The sequence below is a fragment of the Triticum aestivum genome, chromosome 7A (genome assembly GCF_018294505.1).
Source record: "Triticum aestivum cultivar Chinese Spring chromosome 7A, IWGSC CS RefSeq v2.1, whole genome shotgun sequence".
Taxonomy (NCBI): Eukaryota; Viridiplantae; Streptophyta; class Magnoliopsida; order Poales; family Poaceae; genus Triticum; species Triticum aestivum.
The window spans coordinates 250,791,052-250,815,341 of NC_057812.1; the positions used below are offsets into that span (position 1 = coordinate 250,791,052).

A 24,290-nucleotide genomic window follows, 5' to 3' on the forward strand; every position below is an offset into this window, starting at 1 on the left:
TTTTTGGTTTGAATTGTTTCATTCTTGACTTTTTTGTTTTTTTTCTTAGTTATCATTGTCTTCATTTTTTTTCCATAGGCTTTGGGTTTTCTATTTCTTTTTTCTATTTTGGTGGTTTATGCATTTTTCTTTGTTTCTTTGTCGATCTTACTCGGTTTTTTTAGCACATGTCAACTTATTTCAATATACACTCAATATTTTTGAATGCACCAGAAACATATTTATATCCATGATTAGCATTTTTTGTCTTTGTTTATTTATTTGTTTCAAGTTCATGAACTTTTTTTCAACACATTTAGCAATGTCTCATCTAGGTTTCTGATCGCTCGACCTGTTCGCTTTTAAAATGTTTGTGCAAATCTTGATCATGGATTATTTTTTCATGCGCGTCTTATACTTCCATGTCTCGTGTACGTCCGGTGTCCACTTGTCATCCCGTTCACGTGTGTGTCTTTTGTTGGGCCGACTTCGTGATGCAATCTCGAGACCCGTTTTTCTTTTTGGCATGCATTTTATAAGTTGAAGACATGAGTTTATCACTGCTTCCTCAGTTCCATCATCATTGTCTCCCTCCCATCCCCATTTGCCTTGGAGTAGAGCCGATGCAAGTAGGAAGGAGGAAGACGACTAAGGGGTTCGATCTTTGTCCACACGATGAAAGAAGATGGCAATCAATGATGACTGTGATGTGACCTTGGATACTTTTTTTTGCCTTTTTGCATTGTGTTTTCATCTAGGGATTTTGTGATTTTTGTGATTTTCATTCATAGACTTCTTTTCCTAGGTGCAACTCCACCCTGACATGCAACTGGTTCGCCTTTTGTGTTTCACTTGACAAACAACTATCTTGCAAGTCCGCCCTTGAATCGCAATCTTCATTTGTGGGGGCGGAGGGTAATCATTTGTGTCCCAGTTGCAACTCCATCCTCAACATGCAACCGGGTCCGCGTTTTTCCTAGTTGCAACTGGGCATGTGTTTTGTTTTCCATCCCAGTTGTAAGCGCACGCTCGACTCACAACTAGGCTTCTTGTTTGTCATTGTTCCAGTTGCAAGTTCACTCCCGACTCACAAATGGTATCGTAGTTTTGTGTAGTTGTCATGGTTGCAAGTCCATCCTTCATTTGCAACAAGGTTCGTAGTTTGTTTCATCCTAGTTGCAAGTACACCATTGACTCGCAACTGGGCTTGTAGTTTCATAGTTGTCCCAGTTGCAAGTCCACCCTCGACTGGCAACTAGACCCATAGTTTTGTTGTTGTCGTCTCAGTTGCAGGTCCACCTTTGACTTGTAACTCGTCTCGTAGTTTTGTGTAGTTGTCAGAGTTGCAAATTCACTGTTGACTCACACCTAGGCCGTAGTTTGTTTCTTCTCAATTGCAAGTCCAACCTTCACTCGCAACTCAACCCGTGTTTTGTTTTCCATCCTAGTTGCAGGTCCATCCTTAACTCGCAATTGGGCTTGTAGTTTGTTGTATCCCAGCTGCAGGTTGACTCTTGACTCGCGATTGGGCTCGTAGTTTTGTATTTGTATCAGTTGCAAGTCTGCCATCGACTCGTAACCAGGCTCGTTGCTATCCCGGTTGCAAGCCCACCTTCGACTCGCAACTTGGCACATAATTTGTTTCATCCCAGTTTCAAGCCAGACCCTTGACTCGCAACTAGGCTTATGGTTTCCTAGTTTTCAAAGTTGTCAGTCCACTCTCGTTTGTCTAATTGGCTCGTAGTTGTCCTAGTTGCAACACCACACTCGACTAGCAACTGGCATGTGTTTTCGTTTTCTCCCCAGTTGCAAGCCCAACCTCGACTCGCAACTCGTAGTTTGTCATTGTCCCAGTTGAAAATTCACTCTTGACTCGCGAATGATATCATAGTTTTGTGTAGTTGTCAGGGTTGCAAGTCTGTCCTTGATTCGCAACTAGGCCAGTAGTTTGTTTCATCCCAATTGCCAGTCCGCCCTTGACTCGCAAATTGGGCTTGTAGGTTCATAGTTGTCCCAATTGCAAGTCACCCTCAACTCGCAACTGGGCCCATAGTTTTGTTGTTGTCTCAGTTGCAAGTCCACCGTCGACTCGCAACTCGTATCATAGTTTTGTGTAGTTTCCCCAGTTGCAAGTCCAACCTTCACTCGCAACTCGGCCCATGTTTTGTTTTCCATCCTACCTGTAGGTCCACCCTTAACTAGTAATTGGGCTTGTAGTTTGTTTTTTCCCCAGCTGAAGTCGACCCTTGACTCGCAAGTGAGCTTGTAGTTTTGTATTTGTCCCAGTTGCAAGTCCGCCCTCGACTTGCAACTCGGCTCGTAGTTGTCCTAGTTGCAAGCCCACCTTCGACTCGTAACTAGAGTATTTGTTTTAGTTTTTTCATCACGGTTGCAAGCTCACCCCTTGACTCGCAATTGGGCACATAATTTGTTTCATCCTAGTTGCAAGTCGGACCATTGACTCGCAACTAGGCTTATAGTTTCATAGTTTTCACAGTTGCAAGTCCACCCTCGAGTGGCTAATTGGCTCGTAGTTGTCCTAGTTGCAACACCACACTCGACTGGCAACTGGGCATGTGTTTTTTTTCATCCCAATTGCAAGCCCACCCTCGACTCGCAACTGCGATCATAGTTTGTCGTTGTCCTAGTTGCAAATTCACTCTCGACTCGCAAATGGTATTTGTAGTTTTGTGTAGTTGTCAGGGTTGCAAGTCCGTGCTTGATTCGCAACTAGGCTCGTAGTTTATTTCATCCTAGTTGCAAGTCTAACCTTCACTCGCAACTTGGCCCGTGTTTTGTTTTTCATCACAGTTGCAGGTCCACCCTTAACTGGCAACTCGGTCTGTAGTTTGTTTTATCCCAGTTGCAAGTCGACCCTTGACTTATAAATGGGCTCATAGTTTTGTATTTGTCCTAGTTGCAAGTCCGCTCTCGACTCGCAACCGGGCTCGTAGTTGTCCCAGTTGCATGCCCACCTTTGACTCGCAACCAGAGTATGTGTTTTTATTTTTCATCATAGTTGCTAGCTCACCCTTGACTCGCAACTGGACACATAGTTTGTTTCATCCTAGTTGCAATCGAACCCTTGACTCGCAACTAGGCTCATAGTTTGGTATTTTTCATAGTTGCAAGTCTACCCTCAACTAGTAAATGGGCTCGTAGTTGTCCCAGTTGCAACTTAACACTCAACTGCCAACTGAACATGTGTTTTGTTTCATAGTAGTTGCAAACCCACCCTCGACTCGCAACTGGAGCATGCGTTTTTTTTTTCATCACAGTTGCAAGCACACATTCACTTGCAACTTGCAACTGGGCGCATGTGCATTTTCACCTATGAAACAAAACTCAATCGAGCCAGTTGCGCGTTCATTCTATATATGTAAATTTGATTATTTTTGGTTTTTTCTCCACGTGTGACTTTTAAAATATTCTTCATGTTTAAAAAATAAATTCATCTCGTCATGTGTTTGTAAGATGTTTAATGTGTATTTTAAAAAAAATCATCTTGTCCATAAAAAAATTCGAGTATGTCATTTTTTCAAATTTTATTTTTTTTGCCAAACCAAACTTGATTGATGCATGCATGCTGCTTTTTCACGTGCTAAAAAAGGAAAGAAAGCATAAAGGTGAAAGTGACAGGGGATAGAGAGAGAGAGGGGTTTCACATCAGCAGGGTTCTTTTCTACGTAATGTGACAGGCTTCATCACAACACCGGCTTACACGTTGGGCCTACAAGTGCTAACTTCTTTACACACGTACATGCGGTAGAAGAAAAAGGGCCAACGAAGACGCCCGATCACCCGCAAAAAAAAACAAAGACGCACGACAACCCAGACTCGTGGCGCTAACTGGGCGGGGCGGTACCGCTGACGAGAAATACATGAAATTGGTACAAACAAACAATGGACAGGGTGTGGGCTTGTTTACCTGCTGACGTGGGATCATGTCATAGTTAGATGTGAGATATTATCTCACATCTAGATGCAACATAGACAGACCCTAATACTTTGCGTTAGGGGCTATCATCACATACGCTGCCTTCAGCAGGAGCGCCGACACACTTCAGATTAACTCTGAAATGAGACGTTCAAGCAGCGAAACCTTGCATAAGGGTGCGTTAGGAAAGCACACATCACAGATTCTGAAGGAAGGACCATCTATTTCCCGGAAAGCACACACTATAATATGCAAAGGTCTAAACATGCATTGTTCTTGACAAGAAAAAATATCGCCTGGCAACCTCAAAACTGAAATTTCTCTAGTTTTTAGCAACTCCAAGCACATGTGTGATCTAACCAGCCCATAGAGCTGAGCAGGCAATCTGGCCCTTCCTTGAGCGCACTCCGGGACTCCTATCCTTCCTTTGGGTACTGCTCCAGTTCAAGCTTTCTGTGATTGGGGAAACCAATTAGATATCTGCTGCGTGGACACGAAATTAAACAGTGAGAGATGCAGATGTGCTTACGCTTTCTTCTGCTGAAGGCTTGGTCATCTTAGAGAACATATTGCTGTAGAATTTGGCATCCTTCTTGTTGATTTCCTTGATCTTTTCCTTCAGAGTCTTGTATGTCAACTTCACATCCCTGTCACAAGCAGCAACTTCGTCAGAAATCAAATCGACAGTGTAACCTTGTCAGTATCAGATTGAGCTTTTAGAAAATAGACCCTTCCGCGGAACTTGCCTATTTTCAGGATCAATTTCCAATGCCTTCTTAATGTCAACCTCCGCTAACTCTAGGTCAGCAAGCTGAGTGTAAGCTTGAGCCCTTCTGTACAAAGCCTTGACATTTTGGCTGTCCAGTTCCAGAACCTGTCAAAAGAGCGAGATGTGTTACCTTGGTTTGTTACGAATAGTAAATATACACTATTGCGGGATCAGTGATAAATGTACCTTGGTGCAAAGCTTTTCGGCTTGCTTATAGTCTTTCAGCTTCAGCTTGCAGGCAGCATTGTTTAAGTTGCAGGTGATCTTCAGTTGCTTGGACTGCTTTTTCTCATCCTCACTGAACGAAGTGTCATAGTCAATGAACTTTGCAGCCTGGGAAGTAAATGGATTTCAGATGGTCAATCGGGCACCATAGAGAAGCCGAGCAAAGTGAGAACACAGATGACATGTCTACAGATGTAAAGCAAAAGGAAGACGTCAGACCTTCTCATAGCGCTTAGAAGCTCTGGCATATTTGCCCGATTTGAACAAGGCATTCCCCTCTTCTTTCTTGGTTCCAGCGGCCTCAATCTTCTCTGAGTTGTTCAAGTCCCATGACTCCTTATCCTATGTATCAAAAAGATGCTCATAATTTTGGCTGTACACAGAATGCTGAATCAGAAGAATGCACAGAAACATTTCAAAGAGAAGCACACCTTTACAAATGATACAAGCTCCACTTCGTAAATCACAGTACTGTTAGGTGGAACGACAGCATCCTGCTTTGACTCTGTTGAGCCATAAGCATATTCAGGGGGAATAGTGACAAGAGCAACCTCGCCCTTCTTCATGTTTAGCACAGCACGATCAAGACCCTCAATGACCGCCTCTGGAAATAGAGTATAAACCAAAAGGAACAAACATATTATTCACACATCACAGTACAACAGTGGAGTTCAATGGATTACTTAATGCGACCAAAACATGCACAAACAAAAGCAAAGAGAAAAGGTACCTTCATCAGTCTTAAATTCAAATGGCTCTTGTTCATCATGCCCCTTCTTCAAGAATACTGTGCCATCTTGAAGTTTTCCAGTTATTTTGACTGTCAATGACAAAGATACGATTCAGTAACTTATTACAGAACAATTAGTTCATACTCAAACAGCGGTGCCGTGTGTAGTTAAAACAATAACCATCATGGTTAAGCTTATCCTATATACTTAAGAAGTTGATCCCCACTACAACTATTTATCTCAACATGCAGCATATCCACCTCAGCAATCTTGCCATATCATCATCTCCAAACATACATGCGTGCCACATCATGCCTTCCGTTTCCAATAGATGCAACGCACAGAAGACTAGCACCCTCGTGCGTTTTATTTTCAGCCTTATAAACCAGCGATGGCTGCAACCCTTCCCCACATCCTGCACCCGTTTCTCTGACCTCTCTCTCTTCGTTAAGGCTTTTAATAAAAAGATAAATGCGTACAAAAACCCCAAAGAAATATTCATTGGTAGATAAAGAACAGGTCATATCTTTTCCATTCATCTCCCTTCCGCCACTATTCAGTCCCCATCTCTGAATTTGCCTCTGAATTTACGTTTATGTTGAATAAACGTGCACCTTATATTTGTAACCTATAAACTTTTTTTTTCCGCCACATGCAGGACATTGTCAACCACACCCATGCAAGCTTCTCATGATCTACCCTGCCTTCTTCCTGATCCCAAATCAGCAATTAGCCATCACTAGGTTGATCAACTTTAATTATGGCCGAGATCATCTGCATGAATGAATACTCTTCTGTTTTGAAAAATTTATATTTGCTTCTTTGCCATGCATTATCACTAATGAAGCAGTACTTATTCTATAGATGTAATGACAAATTTGTTCCATATTCCTTGCACTAATGGCCGGCCGTGCAACTGCAATCCAGAACAACTCTCATTTGGGTACGTTTGCTTCAGTTTCATACCATGGCAAGAACTTCGATGTTTGCACTAATTGTTAGCATAAAACACTATCATGATTTCTCTATTCCGAACTCCATCAATATTTCTATTTATCAATATAAAATTTCCACAGCAACGCGCGGGGTATCATCTAGTATACCTGTAACAACTGCACCCTCATTGGGACGTTCATATCCTTCGCCCTCCTTGAGAACTTTTTTGAGGATCTTCTTATCATCCCCTATTTCTGTGACAGTCTTCCATGAAACCAACTCAAGGTCAATAATAAGACCAGCATTTGGTGGCACAGCACCTCCGTCGCCAGCTGCTGGTCTACCCATCTCACCAAATCCATCTGCCAATGCAAAGTTCAAAAACCTGCCCGGGAAAAGGGAAAAAATACAAAGGAAGGTAGCCTCAAATAAGCTTACACTGTGGCTTGACCGTGAGGAGCACCTTCTCTCCTTTTTTCATGGTTTTAACAGCTTTGGCCAGTGCAGGGCAGAGGTGTCCTGAAACCAGATTCTAATTTGTTAGCAAGCAGTGCATTGAGTGCAACACTCTCAGCAGGTTGCACATGTGTAGAGAAGAGCGGAAGAGAGAGAGAGAGAGAGAGAGAGAGAGCATCACCATCTTTAACAGTAAATTCAACCCCCTCAGACTTGGACACAATAGTACCATCCTCGAGCCGAGCCTCATATTTCACTACAACACAAGAAATGTCGGTTACGCAAATAAGAAGGGGAATACATGCGATAGGAAGCTGTTTCAGTTAGCAAAGATTACCAAATACTTCATCAGGATCCTTTGGGTTCTCCCATTTATCTCCCTCCTTCAATATCTTCTTGAATATGCCACCATCTTTGCAAATGTCCCTGACACTGGTCCAAGAAAGCAGCTCAACATCGAACTGCAGCGTGGCATTGGCCGGAATAGTTGGGGGTGAACCAGATTCACCATAAGCCAATTCAGGAGGAATGGTGAAAAGTGCATTTTCCCCTTTCTTCATGGTCTTAATGCCTTGATCCCATCCCTTTATTACTTGACCTGGACATAAGTTGGCAACAAATTAGCAACTGAGTAACGAAAATACACTAGAATGTGCAATCCCAACATCATGGAGCATATAGAAACAAACTTGCGGCAATTAACTTTGTTATAATAATTAATAAATGACGAGCGTGACTAAACTAAAGAAAGAACAAGATTGCTACTACCCATTGGTACAGAAATTTGCTGAATTAGCATTTAGTCGGTCATCAGCAACTTCTGTCAAGCAACTACAGTCCAGTATTTGTTCAAGAATGGTGATTGCATGTGCACATTACCAAAGCTCACATGCTCGCAGGAAGTTGTTTAGCACACAAGCACAAGGCCCAAAACAAACTAGCCTGTCAAATGAAGGATCGTTTAATAATTACCCAGTTTAATCAACTACAAGAAACCCCATAATTCTGTTATGTACCGCACCAGCCAAAGGTAAACATGTGCAGCACACTGCTCACAATCAAATCGTTTACAAGACCTTATCCAAAAATGAGAATACATTATGTATAATAAAAATAAAGGGAGGAAGAAATGAACCTTGTCCCAGCTTGAACTTGAACGTGTCATCACGATCACGGCTGGAGTCGAACTTTTTACCATCAAGGAGGGTGCCAGTGTAATGGACTGAAACATCAACGCAATGGTACATCAGCCAAAAATTACTTATTCAAATCCTCAGCCAACAGGATGCAGCAGTTTATACACTCCTATAAATACATAAATATAAATATAAATACACTCATATAAAACTCGGTTGCTGATGATGGTGTTTCTGTCATCGGTCCTTTTTGACCATCCGATCTGCACCCAATGCATGCGATGTAACTTGTGGTAATTTTGAAAAAGAACCCTGCATTCTGCTCCACATTTGCAGAAAACTCCTCAGTATCTCCAGATCAGCCCCATCCCTCCCCCACCTCGTCCAAAGAAGTAAGAGGAATAGATCTTTTTTCAAGTTCGCACTGGCAATTTGCTACTCCCTCCGTTCCAAATTACTCGTCGTAGAAATGGATGTATCTAGATGTATTTTAGTTCTAGATACATCCATTTCTACGACGAGTAATTTAGAACGGAGGGAGTAGTATACATAATCTGTTCAGGCATGGAACAATAAGTGACACAACAGCAACGGCAACAATAATAAATTTCCCTAATGAGCAATTTCATTCAAAAAAACTCCCGTTATTTCATTATTCAAGCGCTATCCGCAAAAAAAAAGTTAATCATAAAGTACACTTTCCACAGCAGGTCATAACCATGTGGTAGAGCTAGCAACAACGAATGATGCTTGAACACCTCAAGGATCAAACTAATCAAACTAGCATAATGTCACATAAATGATTGAAACTTCAGACAATGTCACAGAAACGATTCAAACTTCACAGATGAGAGCATGAGCGAAGCCGTCTGCAACTTACTCCTAGTTTCACCACTAACTACGCATCCCACAGTAAAACATCTTAGTAATTTCAAAACTTCACAAACCATGTCATAAAAATGATTCGAACTTCACAGATGACAGCATGCGAGAAGTCATATACAATTTTCTCCTAGTTTCACCACTAACTCCGCATCCCACCAAAAAAGCACCTCACTGATTCCAGAGGAGCGAACTAGCCTTTCACGCATCACAGCATCGCAGCAACGATTCAAAATTGACAGACCATACAGCGTGAGACAAGGTGTCTACTCGTACAAATTTTTCTCCTAATTTGTCCACTAGCTCCGCACCACTCAACACTCCATCTGAATCCTAAAGCGGGGCACGGACTGGATCGAACTGCGGCATGGCAGCATCTGCGATTTGAGAGGAATACTGTAGCAGTGGTAGTGCGGATACCTTCGACCTCGTCGCCGACCTCGGGGGTGTCCCATCCTTCGCCCTCCTTGAGCAGCTTCTTCTTAAGCCCCTGCTTCCCGATCTCCTTCTCCTCGCCCACCTTCATCCCCGGCCCTTCGGCGCCGCCGAAGTCACCCATCCCGTCCCCCATCATCATGTCGTCGCCCGCGGGGATGTCGAAGTCGTCGTCCATGGCGTGGGCTGGGTGAGATCTGAGGTTTGTGTCTTGGGGGAGGCGGAAGGGAGCTCGCTAGGGTTTGGACTTCGGAAGGTTCGAGAGCGAGAGAAAGAGAGAGCGCGAGGGGGAGATGATGAGGGTCAGGGTTTAAAGAAGAGAACCAATTGGGCTTCTAGAGTGTTCCGGGGGGATTAGAAAAATGGAAAGTGAACGGCAGCGGCTGCTTCAGGTTTGGTGGGTAGCATCGTAAATTCGTAATCCTCCCTCTTGAGTGTGATCACGTGGTTACATTTCATCAGATTCAAATCCCCACGCACAGGCCATGCGTTTAAAGCCTGTCTTTCGGAGCCTCTCCATATTGCAGGATTTTTTTATGAAGTTAGGAGGAAATTGAATTCAAAGGACCTTCTAGAAAGACCTTTGGGTTATAAGATTTACCAAATTCATATAAATACTTTATACGCCATCTTTTCATAATATGAGCTCAAATCTTTCCTTTTTAAAAACATAGCAAGATTTTTATTCCATTAGCAACATTTTACATAGAGGAGTGCTAATGGACTCACACTTGACAGGGAAATAACATCCCTACCAAGGCAAAGACCTGTGTCTGAAGAAAGACACCTAACAGCTAGAGGCTTATTTTGAATTTTGAGAGCTAGCTTTGCGTGATGGCGAGCCTTAATATTATAGTGCATACTGACATGATTGGTCTTGCTGGAATGGAAAGTTAGGGATGATCGAATGGCCGCAAGGGTGGGCCTAATGCTCCAATAGCCTGCATCCTTGAAGATGGATGTCGCCTTTGCCGCCGATGCCAGGACAGAGCTATCCGTGTAGAAACATGGTTCTTGTAAACGAAGTACTTCAGCTAGCATCGCAGCAAGATGCAATCCAAATGCTTCAGCCTGCAGGGGAGTCGATGCTGGTGGAGACAAAGCAGAGACATGCAGTTGTTGGCGATGTTGATTGCCTTCAGTTTGGGTGATGATGCCAATGCCCACTGGAGATGATTGGACATTTCTTTCATTTTTTCAAGCAGCATCACAGAAGATGGCATTACCCGCAAGCAGAAAAATATCCCGTTGTGGCACTACGTGTTGGTCTACCGAGCGAGTGCAGCGATGTTCGTGAGGAGTCAAAAACATATCTTCAAGCTTCGAGTCCTGCATGATTGCATTAGCTATAGAGAACACCTGTGATGGTTTGCAAAATTTTCTACCAAATAGAGCATCATTTCTTGCCTTCCAAATAGACCACAAAAAGTGTATAAACTAGTGACTTTGATATAGGGATGAGCCGAAGTGAGCAAAGCCTGGATTATTTGAGGAGTTGAATAATGATTTGCTGCAATGACCTCCGTTCTAATGAACCAAGGAGAGGAGAACCATGCAGCTTTAGAGAAATGGCATAGAAAAAACATGTGCATTTCATCTTCTAAAGTAGCACATCTAACACATTCTCCCACAATATGTTTGGAGAACTTACTTGCCCTTTTACCAATGGGAAGAGCTCGGTGAAGAAGCCTCCAAGCAAAAGTTTGAGCTCTTGGCACCATTTGTTTTCCTTGCATACCCGACTAAGAAGAGTAACAATTTGTCGGGGAACTATTTTTGGTCTCTGAGCCGGTAGAGCAAGATTATCTCTACTCCTAATGGAGCAGTTGGTAGTCTCCGCCGGTCAATTTTCGTCCCACCACTTTCGTTCGGTTTTTTTCGTAGGTTAACCTTGGTAGATTTTTTTTCGTACCGTCGACCAACTCCCCTCCGTTGGTTTTAAGAAAATTAGCCAGGCGTTCGTGCCCTCGATGCAATTGCCCGCACGAGTCGTCGCCGAAAAAAGACGCAGTCGGTCCCTTCTCCCACCTTCCTGCCAGGGCCTGTCGCCGCCGCCCTGCCCCGCCCCCGCCTCCGATTCCAGCCGACGCCATCCGCCCCTGCGTCGGCCGCCACCAGTGCGGCTCCACCCCTGTCTCCCCCATTGATCCCCAGCACCTCCTCGCCGTCCCCCCCTGCGCGCGCCCTGCGGCTAACCCTAGCCACCAACTCGTGTTGCGGGCACCGAGGATGGGAGAGGGGCGGTCGCGTCGTTGATGGGGTGGACCTGCTGGGGCATCGCGGATCCGACCCATCTCTCGATCCTATCCTCCCCCGATCTTTTTCCTAGGTCGTGGTTGTGGGATGGCGCCGTCGCCACTGCCACCAACGCGGAACTAGGCTTCCCAGCCTCCGGCATCCAACCTCAGAGGCCTCCATCGCCGCCGCCATCGCTGAACCACAGGTCAGCGAGTGGTTGTGGGTCGACACCGCCACTGTCGCTGCCGTCGCGGAACCCCGAGGCAGGGCGTGGTCGCGTTGTGGGCAGCACGAGCGGCCTTGCCTCTCCCCCTTCAGTATGTCCTCAGCAGCAATTCGTGACCTCCTCCTGACAGATCCAAGGCCGTGGCCTTTGGGGTCCAAGTAACTGTACGCCATGAGCCCTCAAGCAGCGCGTGTGTGGCCACTGCATCAAGCAACGACCTCCACCACCATCGTAAGTTTGTTTTTTCTTCACGTGCTTAAGTCTGAAAGCATTCTACTGTATTTAGGGCATGTACGGTTGTATGAGTAAAGCTATTGTATGTATGCCACCACAGAACTATCGGCCTTTTCATGTCAATACGAAAGGGATTTGCACTATGTGTGTTCTTGTTGTACATCAACGAGAATAGCAAGTATAGCAGCCAAAACAATGGCAAAAATAAGGAGCGGCATTCTTCTTATTTCAAAGAAAGGCATTGAGTTGATTCATGTGAGTTTTTGGAACTAAAGCATCATACAATGATAGGTAGCAGTAAGATACTTGACCCATGTGATGCTGAAAGTGTTTTCTTATATCGAACGTATGATAATCTAATTATATTCACAAGTAATTTCTTTATGACCAGGAAGAATTACTACGAGGATTATATTTTGAGGTAGTATTTGCTAAGCTTATTCACGTACTTTTGTGCTAAGAAGTTTGCATAATGGCATGTTTTCTTCCAATTGTAGGGAAATCCTCTTGATGAATGAAACCAATGGTGAAGAAAGTTGTAATTTCAACCAAAGGACCAGGTTGCGCTGAGGTAGTGGTGTGGTCCCGATGATGACGGCGAGGTTGACCTAATGATAAGCTTGAGAGTTATTATTCTGTTTAGCGTCTATTGCGGCGCCGGTGAGAATCCATTAGCCTTCCTCCTCTCCTTGCTGCCCCATCTAACTATCATTCTTAGTCCTTTTACAGTTGCTGTCATAAATAAAATTGGTTGGCTCTCTTAGCTGAAAACTGAACCACACTCAATGGATGGATGAATGAATGAAACTGCCCCTTACTATGCTAGCGCTCATTTCTCACGGACGCCAATTTGAGTTTTTCTTTCTCCGCAGCTTGCAACGACCATCCAGGACCTGCACCCTTGAATCCGACGATGAAGCCATATGTGTAAGTTGACTGCATCCATGAATCAAATATCTATAGTGCATGGTACTGCATTACTGTCCCTGGACACCGTATAAGTAATAATTCTCTAGGATTGTTGCCCTGGCCAACAATGGGTGACACTTCTAGGTTAGATGACCTACTTGCGTCTTGAGTTAAGGCCTCATGTGTTTAGTTACTATCATGGTTGAACCAACTAAAAGGCCTCCCAAATGCAAAGAGAATGCACCTCCGCTTGATTAGCTCAAGAAAACCTGCATCGACTTCATGTATTTCTTGATGTATTTATATACTTGCCGAATGGGCAAATGCTCCAACGACCAAGTCCCTGGACAGATCAATTTTAATGATTCACATTGGAGATTAGCTTCTTTGTTCCTAAGTTTTGTTTAGGATTTTTTCCTGAATAATTAAAAGAATTCAAGACTTCAATTGACTCGCTGAAAATTGTGGTGAATCCAAGATTTCATTTAGAAGTATTATTCTTGCAAGCTTTGCTAATTCTTACTCTGTATATGGCGCCTGAGATTCTTTGTAGCTGGCCATGTAGGAAAAATGTGAAGGCTGTCAAGAAGGTATGTCTCCCCTTCAGAAGACATGGTCCTCTTCAAAAAAAAATTGTATTACTATGTAAATGAAGTTATCTTAAACGCTTTGTGTGGAGTAAGGTGCCATTGCACTTCAGAATTTTTAATTTATTTAACATTGTCAGGCAAGTAAATATGTCATGATCACAGGTCGTAGGCTACATGCTATACATATGCCATTCCTTGAAACTGAAAATTGGATCAGCACAATTTGGAATCTTTTCATAAACTACATTATGCATTCAATTGTTTTCAGGAACAATAAATTTACTCAGTCAATGTGAAAATGAACATTGATTTTTTTTGTCCCTCGAAGGAGATGAGGTTTAATATTTGCTTACATGACCAGGAACATTAGGAGATGTTTAAATGAGTAATTAAATAAGAAGAGTTTATCCGGAAAGATGATACTTATCTTACCTGTACAAAAATGATGGCTATATCCACAGTATTGCTCTTATTCCCTTCTTTTGATGTAGACATCAGCTCATTTTCTTATCAAGATTAGAAGCTTATCAATCAATGAAAATTGAATTGTTCCTGAAGCACATGCTTGTTTGGCCAATCAGGAAATTAAGAACTTTGCTTCCTCCCCGTACAAACCCTAGCCCTCTGATCTAATCCGAATGGCCCCTTCTCCGTCGCTGCCACCGGCAAGCAGTGCATACTGCACGCACCAGTTGTAGCTCACCGGCAGCCAAACGTGCATATAAATCACCTAGCCTCCAGAGGTTAACCTTATTTGTTCATGCTTGTAAGTCAGGCCATCAGTGTTCGTGCATATAAATCAGGATCCCAGATTTTCCAGTGACTGCTCTCTCATGTATTGCTATTTCCATATGGCAGAGTAATTAGCATTTCTATCTCCCTCCTTAACTGAGTTTGTGAGTGATTTCAGCTCCATGAAGAACATAAGAACTCATTGGTATATATGGGCCCCCAGTCTACTTATTGTAGATGTCTGATCCTCTGCATTTCCTTCGTTGGCTTTGAATTCTTAATGCAGATGTTTTGCTTCTTCTTCAGTCATACATACCTCAAGTTTGATATTGCTTACTTATTTAACAAATATCTAAGCATGTCCATATCTTCAGACGCAAGCTATATACTCTAATTGCGGAGATTTTCTTTCTTTGTTAATCTCTTGAATAAGTTGGACCAGCTGTATATCTCTTTTTACACCACGATTTGTTTTTCATGTTGGAGTAGATATTGGCCCACTGATAATACTAATATTGGTCCATTGAAGGTACTAATTTCAGAAAGATCATATGGGTGCATACCAGTATCAACTATTAAGGGAGCAAAGTAATTACTTGTCATTCCTTATTGTTGTGAAAGTTCATATTTGTTTGCTATATAGATGCTCTTCATAGACTAACTGTGGTTTAAAAATTCAAAATCCTTTGTATCTCTTTGTTATTATTTGGTTCAGTACCTGCTATGTTCCTATGGCTGGCTGCCCTTAAGTAGTTAAAAATAACGATGGCTCTTCTACATTATTGATTGTCTGATGTCTTTGCAGGTGAGAAATAGATGATGGGAGAACGGGGGAAGATATAAATGCCTTGATTGAATAAATAAATGGAGCATTCATGGAGCTTCACTAACGGATAGCATCACACTGTCGCCTGAAATTGCAGTAGTGTATACACCCAGGGTATGTATATGGAACTAGCTACGTGAGTCATGTACTCATGTTTGAAATATATTATTTCCTGATGAAGGTGCCATAGCTTTGGCTGGACGTAAGAACATGCTTGGAGGTGATTGGTAATTTAAAATTAATCTTTGTTGCAACATAGCTTCTGGCCAGGAATTATTGGGACATTTTTACCAAGTAATTGATTTTTTTCTTTGAGCTGCAGTTTGTTAACCAACTAGATGCACCATTTTTAACAAACCCCTTACTGTCCATTTTCTGTGCATTCTCGTGCGGATTTTTACACGCCCGTTTTCTGTAGCAGGCACTTACATGCCCATGTCAGAGTTAATGGAGGATGAAGTGTGACCGTACTAACTCCTTGTGTGTACAACGACGTGTGCCAGTACTGTCTCCCTGACCGGCTCCTTTGGCTCTCCCTGTGCGGCAATGGCTCAATCTCCGCGGTGCCGTCGGGGAGGAGGGGCTGGGGCGGCCGTGTCTGGTGCGCTCTCGCTACTCATCGACCTTGCTGTTACTACCTCATCCTTGAAGCCATGGGTGCCCTCTAATTTTCCCTTTGGAGTGTTCAATGCAATCTGCAAAAGTAGAGCTGGTTGGCTGGCTAATCAGCTGAGTTGTTGATTTGATCAGGGGATAGCATATGAAGTGAGTAAACGGAAAGAACGTGAGCGTCCAAGCAGGAACTGCAAATGCTCTATTTTAGTCAAAGCATGGGAATATGCCCAAGGGAAAGGTCAGCTCTTGCAATATCATTTTCATGATACAGTGATCAAGTTTCTAAACAATCCTTGCAGACATGCCTTCCAATAGTATTTTATTCCATGGTCCATATTTGTATGTCATTTCCATGATACAATGATTTACTTTTTAGTTGTATATGCCTCCAAATTTGCTTTACATGTAACCATTGTAGAGGATAGTATAATGTGATATTCGGATGCCCTAACTAGCAGTATGTGATTTCTTGACATTTTCCTAGCAATTTCACTTTAGTTTTATTCTTTACTTTTAGGTATTTGTGTGATTGATCAGAACTACATACATAACAATGCAAGGACACAATATAATTGGGCATTTTCAAGGCTAGCACATGGAGCGGCAAAAGGGAGGAGGAGCTACCACGGAGGCTAGGTAACTCGAGGATGTTCTAGAATTAGGGTAGAATAAGCCTGACTCTACAAGAAAATACATCGGATAATTAGGAAACAAGGCACTGACAAAAAACAAGAAAATACAGAGACCAAATACTTGAGGGGCTGCAACTCTGCAAGACTGAAATTAACGAAAAGCTAAGACTTTTATTGTTTAGATAAACAAACAGCTAAGTCAGTTGATGAGTGATCTCCGCAGCTCCCAGGTCACTAGAGGAGTCAAAGATTGTCCGCTGAAAGACGGACAAGTGATCATGTTTTATCATTGTTTGAAAGGAGTAGTGGACGCGGATGTATGTATATTTTTCGTTCAAAGTAATGGAAGTGCAAATTTGTATATACTTTACTGGCATTATTTAGTGGATTTTATCATATTTAATAAATTGGATTTTATACTGTGTTCTAATGGTGCTTCAGATATATTGTTACAAAAGAAATAAGAAAGTACCAGGAAAAAATTAGCAAACAATATGCATGTCTAGCATAGTAACCGAGGTGTAGCATACCTGCATGTGTTGTATATGTGGTGCAGTTTGGTCATGTAGAAAGAAAGGAAGACATGAGGAAAAGTACTGTCTTTCTTGCAAGATGCAAATGGACGAGGAGAATGCAAGCACGTTTGCTATTCGTTAGTTGCTTGAAATCAATTGTAGCGCAAGTCAATTTCTAGAGATAAATAGATGAGGGGTAGAGTACCGAGCTTGAGATGGGAAGGCCACGGTTGCCCCGACACATCCTGATGAGGGATCATCAAGAACGAGCTGGAGCAGGTGATGAAGTGGCTGAGTGTAACGCCCTCGATGCGGCTATAGCTCCCACGTGTCGAGGCACGACTTAGAGACATAACCGCATTGAAAGCAATGTCGCAAGTTAGGCAATCTTCACAACATCCATGTAATATAAATAATAAAGGGGAGATACATAGTTGGCTTACACTCGCCACGTCAATCAAAGTACATAAATAGCATTACAACATCAAACACTCATGGCCCGACTACGGCGCCAAAATAAAAGATAACCCAACATGCGACACGGTCCCGATCACCCCAACTGGGCACCACTACTGATCATCAGGGAAAGACACGTAGTATCGTTGAGAGTCCTCGTCGAACTCCCACTTGAGCTCAAGCGCGTCATCTGGAGCGGAATCATCAGGCCCTGCATCTGGTTTGGAAGTAATCTGTGAGCCACAGGGACTCAGCAATCTCGCACCCTCGCGATCAAGACTATTTAAGCTTAATAGGTAAGGCAAGGTAAATATGTGGAGCTGCAGCAAGCGACTAGCATATATGGTGGCTATCCTGTTCGCAAAAGAGAGCGAGAAGAGGAGGCAAAGCGCGAACGAGAAACTAGAGGACAACCTGCGCAAGCATTACTCCAACACCGTGTTCACTTCCCGGACTCCGCCGAGAAGAGACCATCACGGTAACTCACACTGTTGATTCATTTTAATTAAGTTAAGGTTCAAGTTATCTACAACCGGACATTAACAAATTCCCATCTGCCCATAACCGCGGGCACGGCTTTCGAAAGTTCAAATCCCTGCAGGGGAGTCCCAACTTAGCCCATGACAAGCTCTCACGGTCAACGAAGGAATAGACCTCCTCCCGAGACGTTCCGATCAGACTCGGTATCTCGGTTCTTCAAGACACTTCGACAGGTTAAAACAAATCCAGCAACACCGCCCGAATGTGCCGACAAATCCCGATAGGAGCTGCACATATCTCGTTCTCAGGGCACACTCAGATAGTCAAGCTACGAGTAAACCAGCCCCGAGTTGCCCCGAGGTGGCCCCGCAGGCTGCTAGGTTGGACCAACACTCAGAGGAGCACTGGCCCGGGGGGGGTTTAAATAAGATGACCCTCGGGCTCCGGAAACCCAAGGGAAAAAGAGGCTAGGTGGCAAATGGTAAAACCAAGGTTGGGCATTGCTGGAAAAGCTTTAATCAAGGCGAACTATCAAGGGGTTCCCATTATAACCCAACCGCGTAAGGAACGCAAAATCCGGGAACATAACACCGATATGACGGAAACTAGGGCGGCAAGAGTGGAACAAAACACTAGGCGAGAGGCCGAGCCTTCCACCCTTTACCAAGTATATAGATGCATTAAGATAACATGGCAATATAATGATATCCCAACAAGTAAATAATGTTCCAACAAGGAACGGTCTCCAATCTTCACCTGCAACTAGCAACGCTATAAGAGGGGCTGAGCAAAGCGGTAACATAGCCAATCAACGGTTTGCTAGGACATGGTGGGTTAGAGGTTTGACATGGCAATTTGGGAGGCATGATAAGCAAGTGGTAGGCATCGTAGCATAGGCATAGCAAAAGAGCGAGCATCTAGCAAAGCAAAGATAGTAGTGATTTCGAGGGTATGATCATCTTGCCTGCAAAGTTGTCAGAGTTGACTGGATCCTCGAAAGCAAACTCAACGGGCTCCTCGTTAGCGAACTCGTCTCCCGGCTCTACCCAAACAAGACAAACAAGCAACAGGACACAATCAACCACGTGCAAAGCTCAAACAATATGATGCAAGGATGGTATGCTATGCGGGATGCAATGCGGATGCATATGCAAGATTTGACAAGGAATGCATGAACCTGGCCTCAACTTGGAAATCCAAGTGTGCCACTGGAAAGATGAGATGAAATCGCTTGAAAACGATATAAAGAACGCCGGAATCGGAGTTACGGTTTGGAAATGGCAAGCAATTCAAATATGACCACGTTCTGCGATTTACAGCAAGTAGCCATCTAAATGCAACAAGATGAACATGCTACAGCACCCAAACATGGCATCAAAATACATGGCAGGGATCCATTCATGATGCTTAACAAAAGTCTAGCACTGAGCTACGGCCAATTCATCCATTAACAGGTTCAAACAAGCATGGCAAAAATGCATTTGGCAAACAGATTTCAGACAGTGAAATTAACACTTGTCTGGAATTTCAGATCAGATAGCACTCTTTGGAGCATGAAAACAATATGCTACAGGACCTGAACATGGCAAAGTAAAGCATGGCATGGAGCTACTCAAAGAGCTTAACAAAAGTCCCTTAGTGACCTTGAGCCAAAAGGGATCAGAAAATACATTTGCAAGCATGTGAACATGGCAAAAACATAATCAGTTCTCAGACTTAGTGAAAACTGGAGCATGCTGAAACAGATATCAAGTAGGCATGTTTACGAGCTCGATGCACTCACTACAGAGCAAGTCATGACAATCTAAGCATACACCCATCAAGAATACACAAAATACAAGCTAGACATGGCAAGAACAATAACATAGCATGCACGGATCAACTACAACATCCTCGGCAAAATCGCTAACAAGTAGACAATCTGCCCAGATTCACGAAATGACAAAAGTAGAGCTCGATTGACTCAAGCTAGGGTGCTCCATAATTGCAAACAAAGACATGGATGGATAGAGCACTACAAGATTAACAAAACATCCTTACTGATCATCCTCAAAAGAGGCACGGATCACTAGGAAACAACATGAACATATGGCCATATGAGATAAACAGGTCAAGGACTTAGTGGAAATGCTAAGTCCCTGAAATCAGCATTAACAAATGCCTCACTTTGCAAGCTTGTGCTAGTCACCACACACATCACAAAAATACATGGGTTGCACCTCTGGATAGATGGCAAAACATATAACAAAACATCATGTAGAGCTCATGGGCATATCATGCACACAATAATCATGGCAAAAATGACAAATATCTAATTGGAGCAGCAGATCTGACAATTATCTCAAATAGCACTCTTCTAACAGCATTTCGGGCATCAAGATGAACTCAAATGAAAATGATGCAATGAGATGAAATGATGTACTCTCTGAGACGAACATTTTGATATGCTATATGCCCAAAACGGAGCTACGGATGAGGAGTTACGACATGATGAACATGAGCAAATAATTAGGGTTTCGGGCAGAAAGTCAACCGAGACGGGATCTCAGATCCAGATCGGGCACGGTTCCGAGGTTTGCCGGATTCGGAGGTGGGCCCGCCGGAGTGGGACTTGGAGGGCACCGGAGGAGGAGGAAGACGGCCGGGCTTGGCGGACCGGCCGGAGCTCTCACCGGCGTCGACGGGAGCAGCTGCCGAGTTTGAGGAGGCGCAGGGCGGCGCCGAGGTGGCGGGGTCGTCTCCGGCGACGAGGCGACGGGGCGGCACCGGCGCGGTGGAGGCAGAGCGGCGGCCGGCGACGAGGGAGACCGGGCGACGCGGCGAAGAAGGCGACTCGGGCGGCAGCGCGCGAAGACCCGGGCCGCGGGGGCTCTCCTTGGGCCCGGCGGGCCGCGGGCGGCGATGGTGGCGGCAGGCCACATGGCACGCAGCCACTGGCCGGGCGCGGAGGCGCGAAACGTCCGGTGGCGGCGGAGCGATTTTAGGGTTTGGACGGGGGAGAGATCCGGATTTTCGGAGGAGGACCTATTTATAGGCATAGAGGGAGCTAGGAGTGTCCAAATGAGGTGCGGTTTTCGGCCACGCGATCGTGATCGAACGCTCTAGATGATGGAGAGGGTTTTGGTGGGTTTTGGGCCAAATTGGAGGGGTGTTGGGCTGCAACACACACGAGGCCTTTTCGGTCCCTCGGTTAATCGTTGGAGTATCAAACGAGGTCCAAATGGTACGAAACTTGACAGGCGGTCTACTGGTAGTAAACCAAGGCCGCTTGGCAAGTCTCGGTCCAATCCGGAAATGTTTAATCCCCACACACGAAAGAAAGGTAGAAATGACCACCGGAGGAGAACGAAGCGCCGGAATGCAAAACGGACAACGGGGAAAATGCTCGAATGCATGAGATGAACACGTATGCAAATGCAATGCACATGATGACATGATATGAGATGCATGACAACGATAACAACACACGGAGACAAAAACCCGAACCCGAGAAAATAAAATAACTTAACGCCGGAAACGGCAAGAGTTGGAGTACATATTGGGTAAATCACATCCGGGGTGTTACAACACTCCACCACTACGAAAGGATCTCGTCCCGAGATCTAGGACTGAAAGAACGCCGGGTACTCAGAACGGAGGTGATCCTCGCGTTCCCAGGTAGCTTCACGGTCGGAATGGTGTGACCACTTGACTTTGAGGAATTTGATTGACTTGTTGCGAGTCTTGCGTTCAGTCTCTTCAAGAATAGCAACTGGGTGCTCACGATAAGAGAGATCTTCTTGGAGCTCAATGTCCTCGAAGTTGACGGTGCGGTCAGGAGTCTTGAAGCACTTTCGGAGCTGAGAGACATGGAACACGTCATGAACATTTGCAAAGTTTGAAGGAAGCTCGAGTTGATAGGCGAGATCGCCTCTCTTGCTGACAATCTTGAAAGGTCCCACGTATCTAGGGGCAAGCTTCCCTTTGATACCGAAGCGACGAGTACCTTTCATAGGAGAGACGCGGAGGTAAACATGATCTCCGATCTCGAAAGCCAAATCACGGTGCTTACTATCATAGTAGCTCTTCTGGCGGGATTGGGCTGCTTTGAGGTTATCTCGAATGACTTTGCACATTTCCTCTGCCTCTGTGATTAAGTCATTTCCGAGAAGCTGACGTTCACCGGTTTCAGACCAGTTGAGAGGGGTACGGCACTTCCTGCCATACAGAATTTCAAATGGGGCCTTGCCCGAACTTGCTTGAAAACTGTTGTTGTAGGAGAATTCAGCATAAGGAAGACAATCCTCCCACTTCATGCCGAAGGAGATCACACAAGCCCTGAGCATATCTTCAAGAATCTGGTTGACACGCTCGACTTGACCGCTAGTTTGAGGATGGAAAGCTGTGCTGAAGCGGATGTTGGTGCCCATGGCCTTCTGAAAAGAATCCCAAAACTTGGAGGTAAAGATGCTGCCACGGTCTGAAGAGATCACTTGTGGAATACCGTGCAGAGAGACAATTCGAGAGGTATAGAGTTCCGCCAATTGAGCTGCAGTGATTGACTCTTTGATAGGCAGAAAGTGAGCCACTTTAGTGAGTTTGTCGATGACAACGAATATAGCATCATTGCCACGCTTGGACTTTGGAAACCCAGTCACGAAGTCCATTTCAATGTGGTCAAACTTCCATTCTGGAATGGCAAGAGGTTGGAGGAGACCAGCTGGCCTTTGGTGTTCTGCCTTCACTCTTCTGCAGACATCACACTCATTCACGAATTGAGCAATCTCGCGCTTCATTCGAGTCCACCAATAAGCCTGCTTGAGGTCCTGATACATCTTCGTGCTCCCAGGGTGGATGGAGAGGAGAGAATTGTGAGCCTCGTTCATGATCACTTTACGAAGGTCACCTTTGGGCACAACAATACGATCCTCGAAGAAGAGAGTATCCTTGTCATCAAGGCGGTAGCACTTGTACTTGGGTTGACTCTTGGCAATCCCAATCTTCACCTTTTTCACCATAGCATCAAGAAGCTGAGCTTGGCGAATCTGGTCTTCCAAGGTAGGAGAGACTTGAAGGTTGGCGAGGAAACCTTGAGGAACAACTTGCAGATTAAGTTTGCGGAAAGCTTCACAAAGCTCGGGTTGATAAGGCTTGAGAATCAGACTGTTGCAATAAGCCTTCCTGCTCAATGCGTCAGCAATCACATTGGCCTTGCCTGGAGTATACTCGATACTCGGATTATACTCTTGAATCATTTCGACCCATCGAGTCTGCCTGAGGTTGAGATTAGGCTGAGTGAAGATGTACTTGAGACTCTTGTGGTCAGTGAAGATGTCCACTTTTCTTCCCAATAAGAGATGTCTCCAAGTCAAAAGAGCATGCACAACTGCCGCCAACTCGAGATCATGAGTGGGGTAGTTCTTCTCGTTGGGCTTCAACTGGCGAGAGGTATAAGCCACAACTTTCTTCTCTTGCATCAACACTGCGCCAAGACCTTGGAGAGAGGCATCACAAAAGACCTCGTACGGCTTGGATTCATCAGGCGGAGTCAGAACTGGAGCAGTGATCAATTTCTCTTTCAAAGTGTTGAAAGCAATGTCACACTCCGGAGACCAAACGTACTTGACGTGCTTCTGGAGAAGATTTGAGAGAGGCTTCGCGATCTTAGAAAAGTTTTCAACGAATCTTCGACAGTAGCTTGCGAGACCGAGGAAGCTACGGAGTTGCTTCACGTTCTGAGGAGGTTCCCAATTCACAATTGCAGACACCTTCTCAGGATTCACCGCAATGCCCTTGGCAGAGATGATATGACCAAGATAAAGAACCTCATCGAGCCAAAATTCGCACTTGGAGAACTTGGCGTAGAACTGGTGTTCCCTCAGCTTATCGAGTACCAAACGCAAGTGCTTGGCATGATCTTCCTTGTTCTTCGAGAAAACCAGAATGTCGTCGAGATAGACCAAAACGAAGTCATTGGTGTAGGCGTTGAAGATGAAGTTCATCATGCGAGAGAAAGTCGGAGGAGCGTTGACGAGGCCAAAAGACATGACAGTGTATTCATATGAACCATAGCTTGTCCTGAAAGCCGTCTTGGGAATATCTTGCTCACGGATTCGAATCTGATGATAACCCATACGGAGATCAAGCTTGGAGAATACTTGGGCACCTTTGAGTTGTTCGAACAGCTCGTTGATGTTGGGAAGTGGGTATTTGTTCTTGATGGTCTTCTTGTTCAATGGACGGTAATCAACACAAAGTCGGTCCGTTCCATCCTTCTTCTTCACAAAAAGAACACCACAACCCCACGGAGAAGAACTAGGCCGGATGAGACCCATTCTCTCTTGAATATCGAGTTGCTTCTTCAGCTCCTTC

The 24,290-nt window shown here is 44.5% G+C and overlaps 2 protein-coding genes and 1 long non-coding RNA gene across 3 annotated transcripts; 2 read left to right on the plus strand and 1 right to left on the minus strand.

Annotated features, from left to right (window-relative positions):
* Nucleotides 1-4,119: 4,119 nt before the first annotated feature.
* On the minus strand, nt 4,120-9,810 carry LOC123151655 (70 kDa peptidyl-prolyl isomerase-like). The gene is made up of 13 exons (XM_044571333.1): nt 9,472-9,810; nt 8,169-8,255; nt 7,371-7,631; nt 7,215-7,289; nt 7,016-7,096; nt 6,745-6,939; nt 5,641-5,730; nt 5,342-5,514; nt 5,130-5,252; nt 4,872-5,018; nt 4,663-4,790; nt 4,446-4,563; nt 4,120-4,369 (listed from the first exon to the last, which is right to left on the minus strand). The coding sequence occupies exons 1-13, from the start codon at nt 9,662-9,664 to the stop codon at nt 4,361-4,363; spliced, it is 1,680 nt and encodes a 559-aa protein (XP_044427268.1). The 5' UTR covers nt 9,665-9,810; the 3' UTR covers nt 4,120-4,360.
* A 2,140-nt stretch (nt 9,811-11,950) lies between these two features.
* On the plus strand, nt 11,951-13,110 carry LOC123147161 (uncharacterized). Its single transcript, XR_006473077.1, has 3 exons — nt 11,951-12,185; nt 12,682-12,844; nt 13,057-13,110. It is a non-coding gene; the product is annotated as an uncharacterized lncRNA (long non-coding RNA).
* Nucleotides 13,111-15,683: 2,573 nt separating this feature from the next.
* Nucleotides 15,684-16,911, plus strand: LOC123153294 (uncharacterized). The gene is made up of 3 exons (XM_044572485.1): nt 15,684-15,898; nt 15,992-16,094; nt 16,374-16,911. The coding sequence occupies exons 1-3, from the start codon at nt 15,788-15,790 to the stop codon at nt 16,490-16,492; spliced, it is 333 nt and encodes a 110-aa protein (XP_044428420.1). The 5' UTR covers nt 15,684-15,787; the 3' UTR covers nt 16,493-16,911.
* The last annotated feature ends 7,379 nt before the right edge of the window (nt 16,912-24,290 follow it).

Excerpts from the sequence above, each read along its gene's own strand:
- LOC123151655 (XM_044571333.1), bottom strand. The coding sequence starts at position 9,664 with ATGGACGACGACTTCGACATCCCCGCGGGCGACGACATGATGATGGGG. Across the intron at positions 7,632-8,168 it reads CAAGTTCAAGCTGGGACAAG|GTCAAGTAATAAAGGGATGG; the intron begins GTTCATTTCTTC and ends ACTTATGTCCAG. Across the intron at positions 6,940-7,015 it reads CCTCACGGTCAAGCCACAGT|ATGGATTTGGTGAGATGGGT; the intron begins GTAAGCTTATTT and ends TTGCATTGGCAG.
- LOC123153294 (XM_044572485.1), top strand. The coding sequence starts at position 15,788 with ATGGCTCAATCTCCGCGGTGCCGTCGGGGAGGAGGGGCTGGGGCGGCC. Across the intron at positions 15,899-15,991 it reads CCTCATCCTTGAAGCCATGG|GGGATAGCATATGAAGTGAG; the intron begins GTGCCCTCTAAT and ends TGATTTGATCAG. Across the intron at positions 16,095-16,373 it reads GGAATATGCCCAAGGGAAAG|GTATTTGTGTGATTGATCAG; the intron begins GTCAGCTCTTGC and ends CTTTACTTTTAG.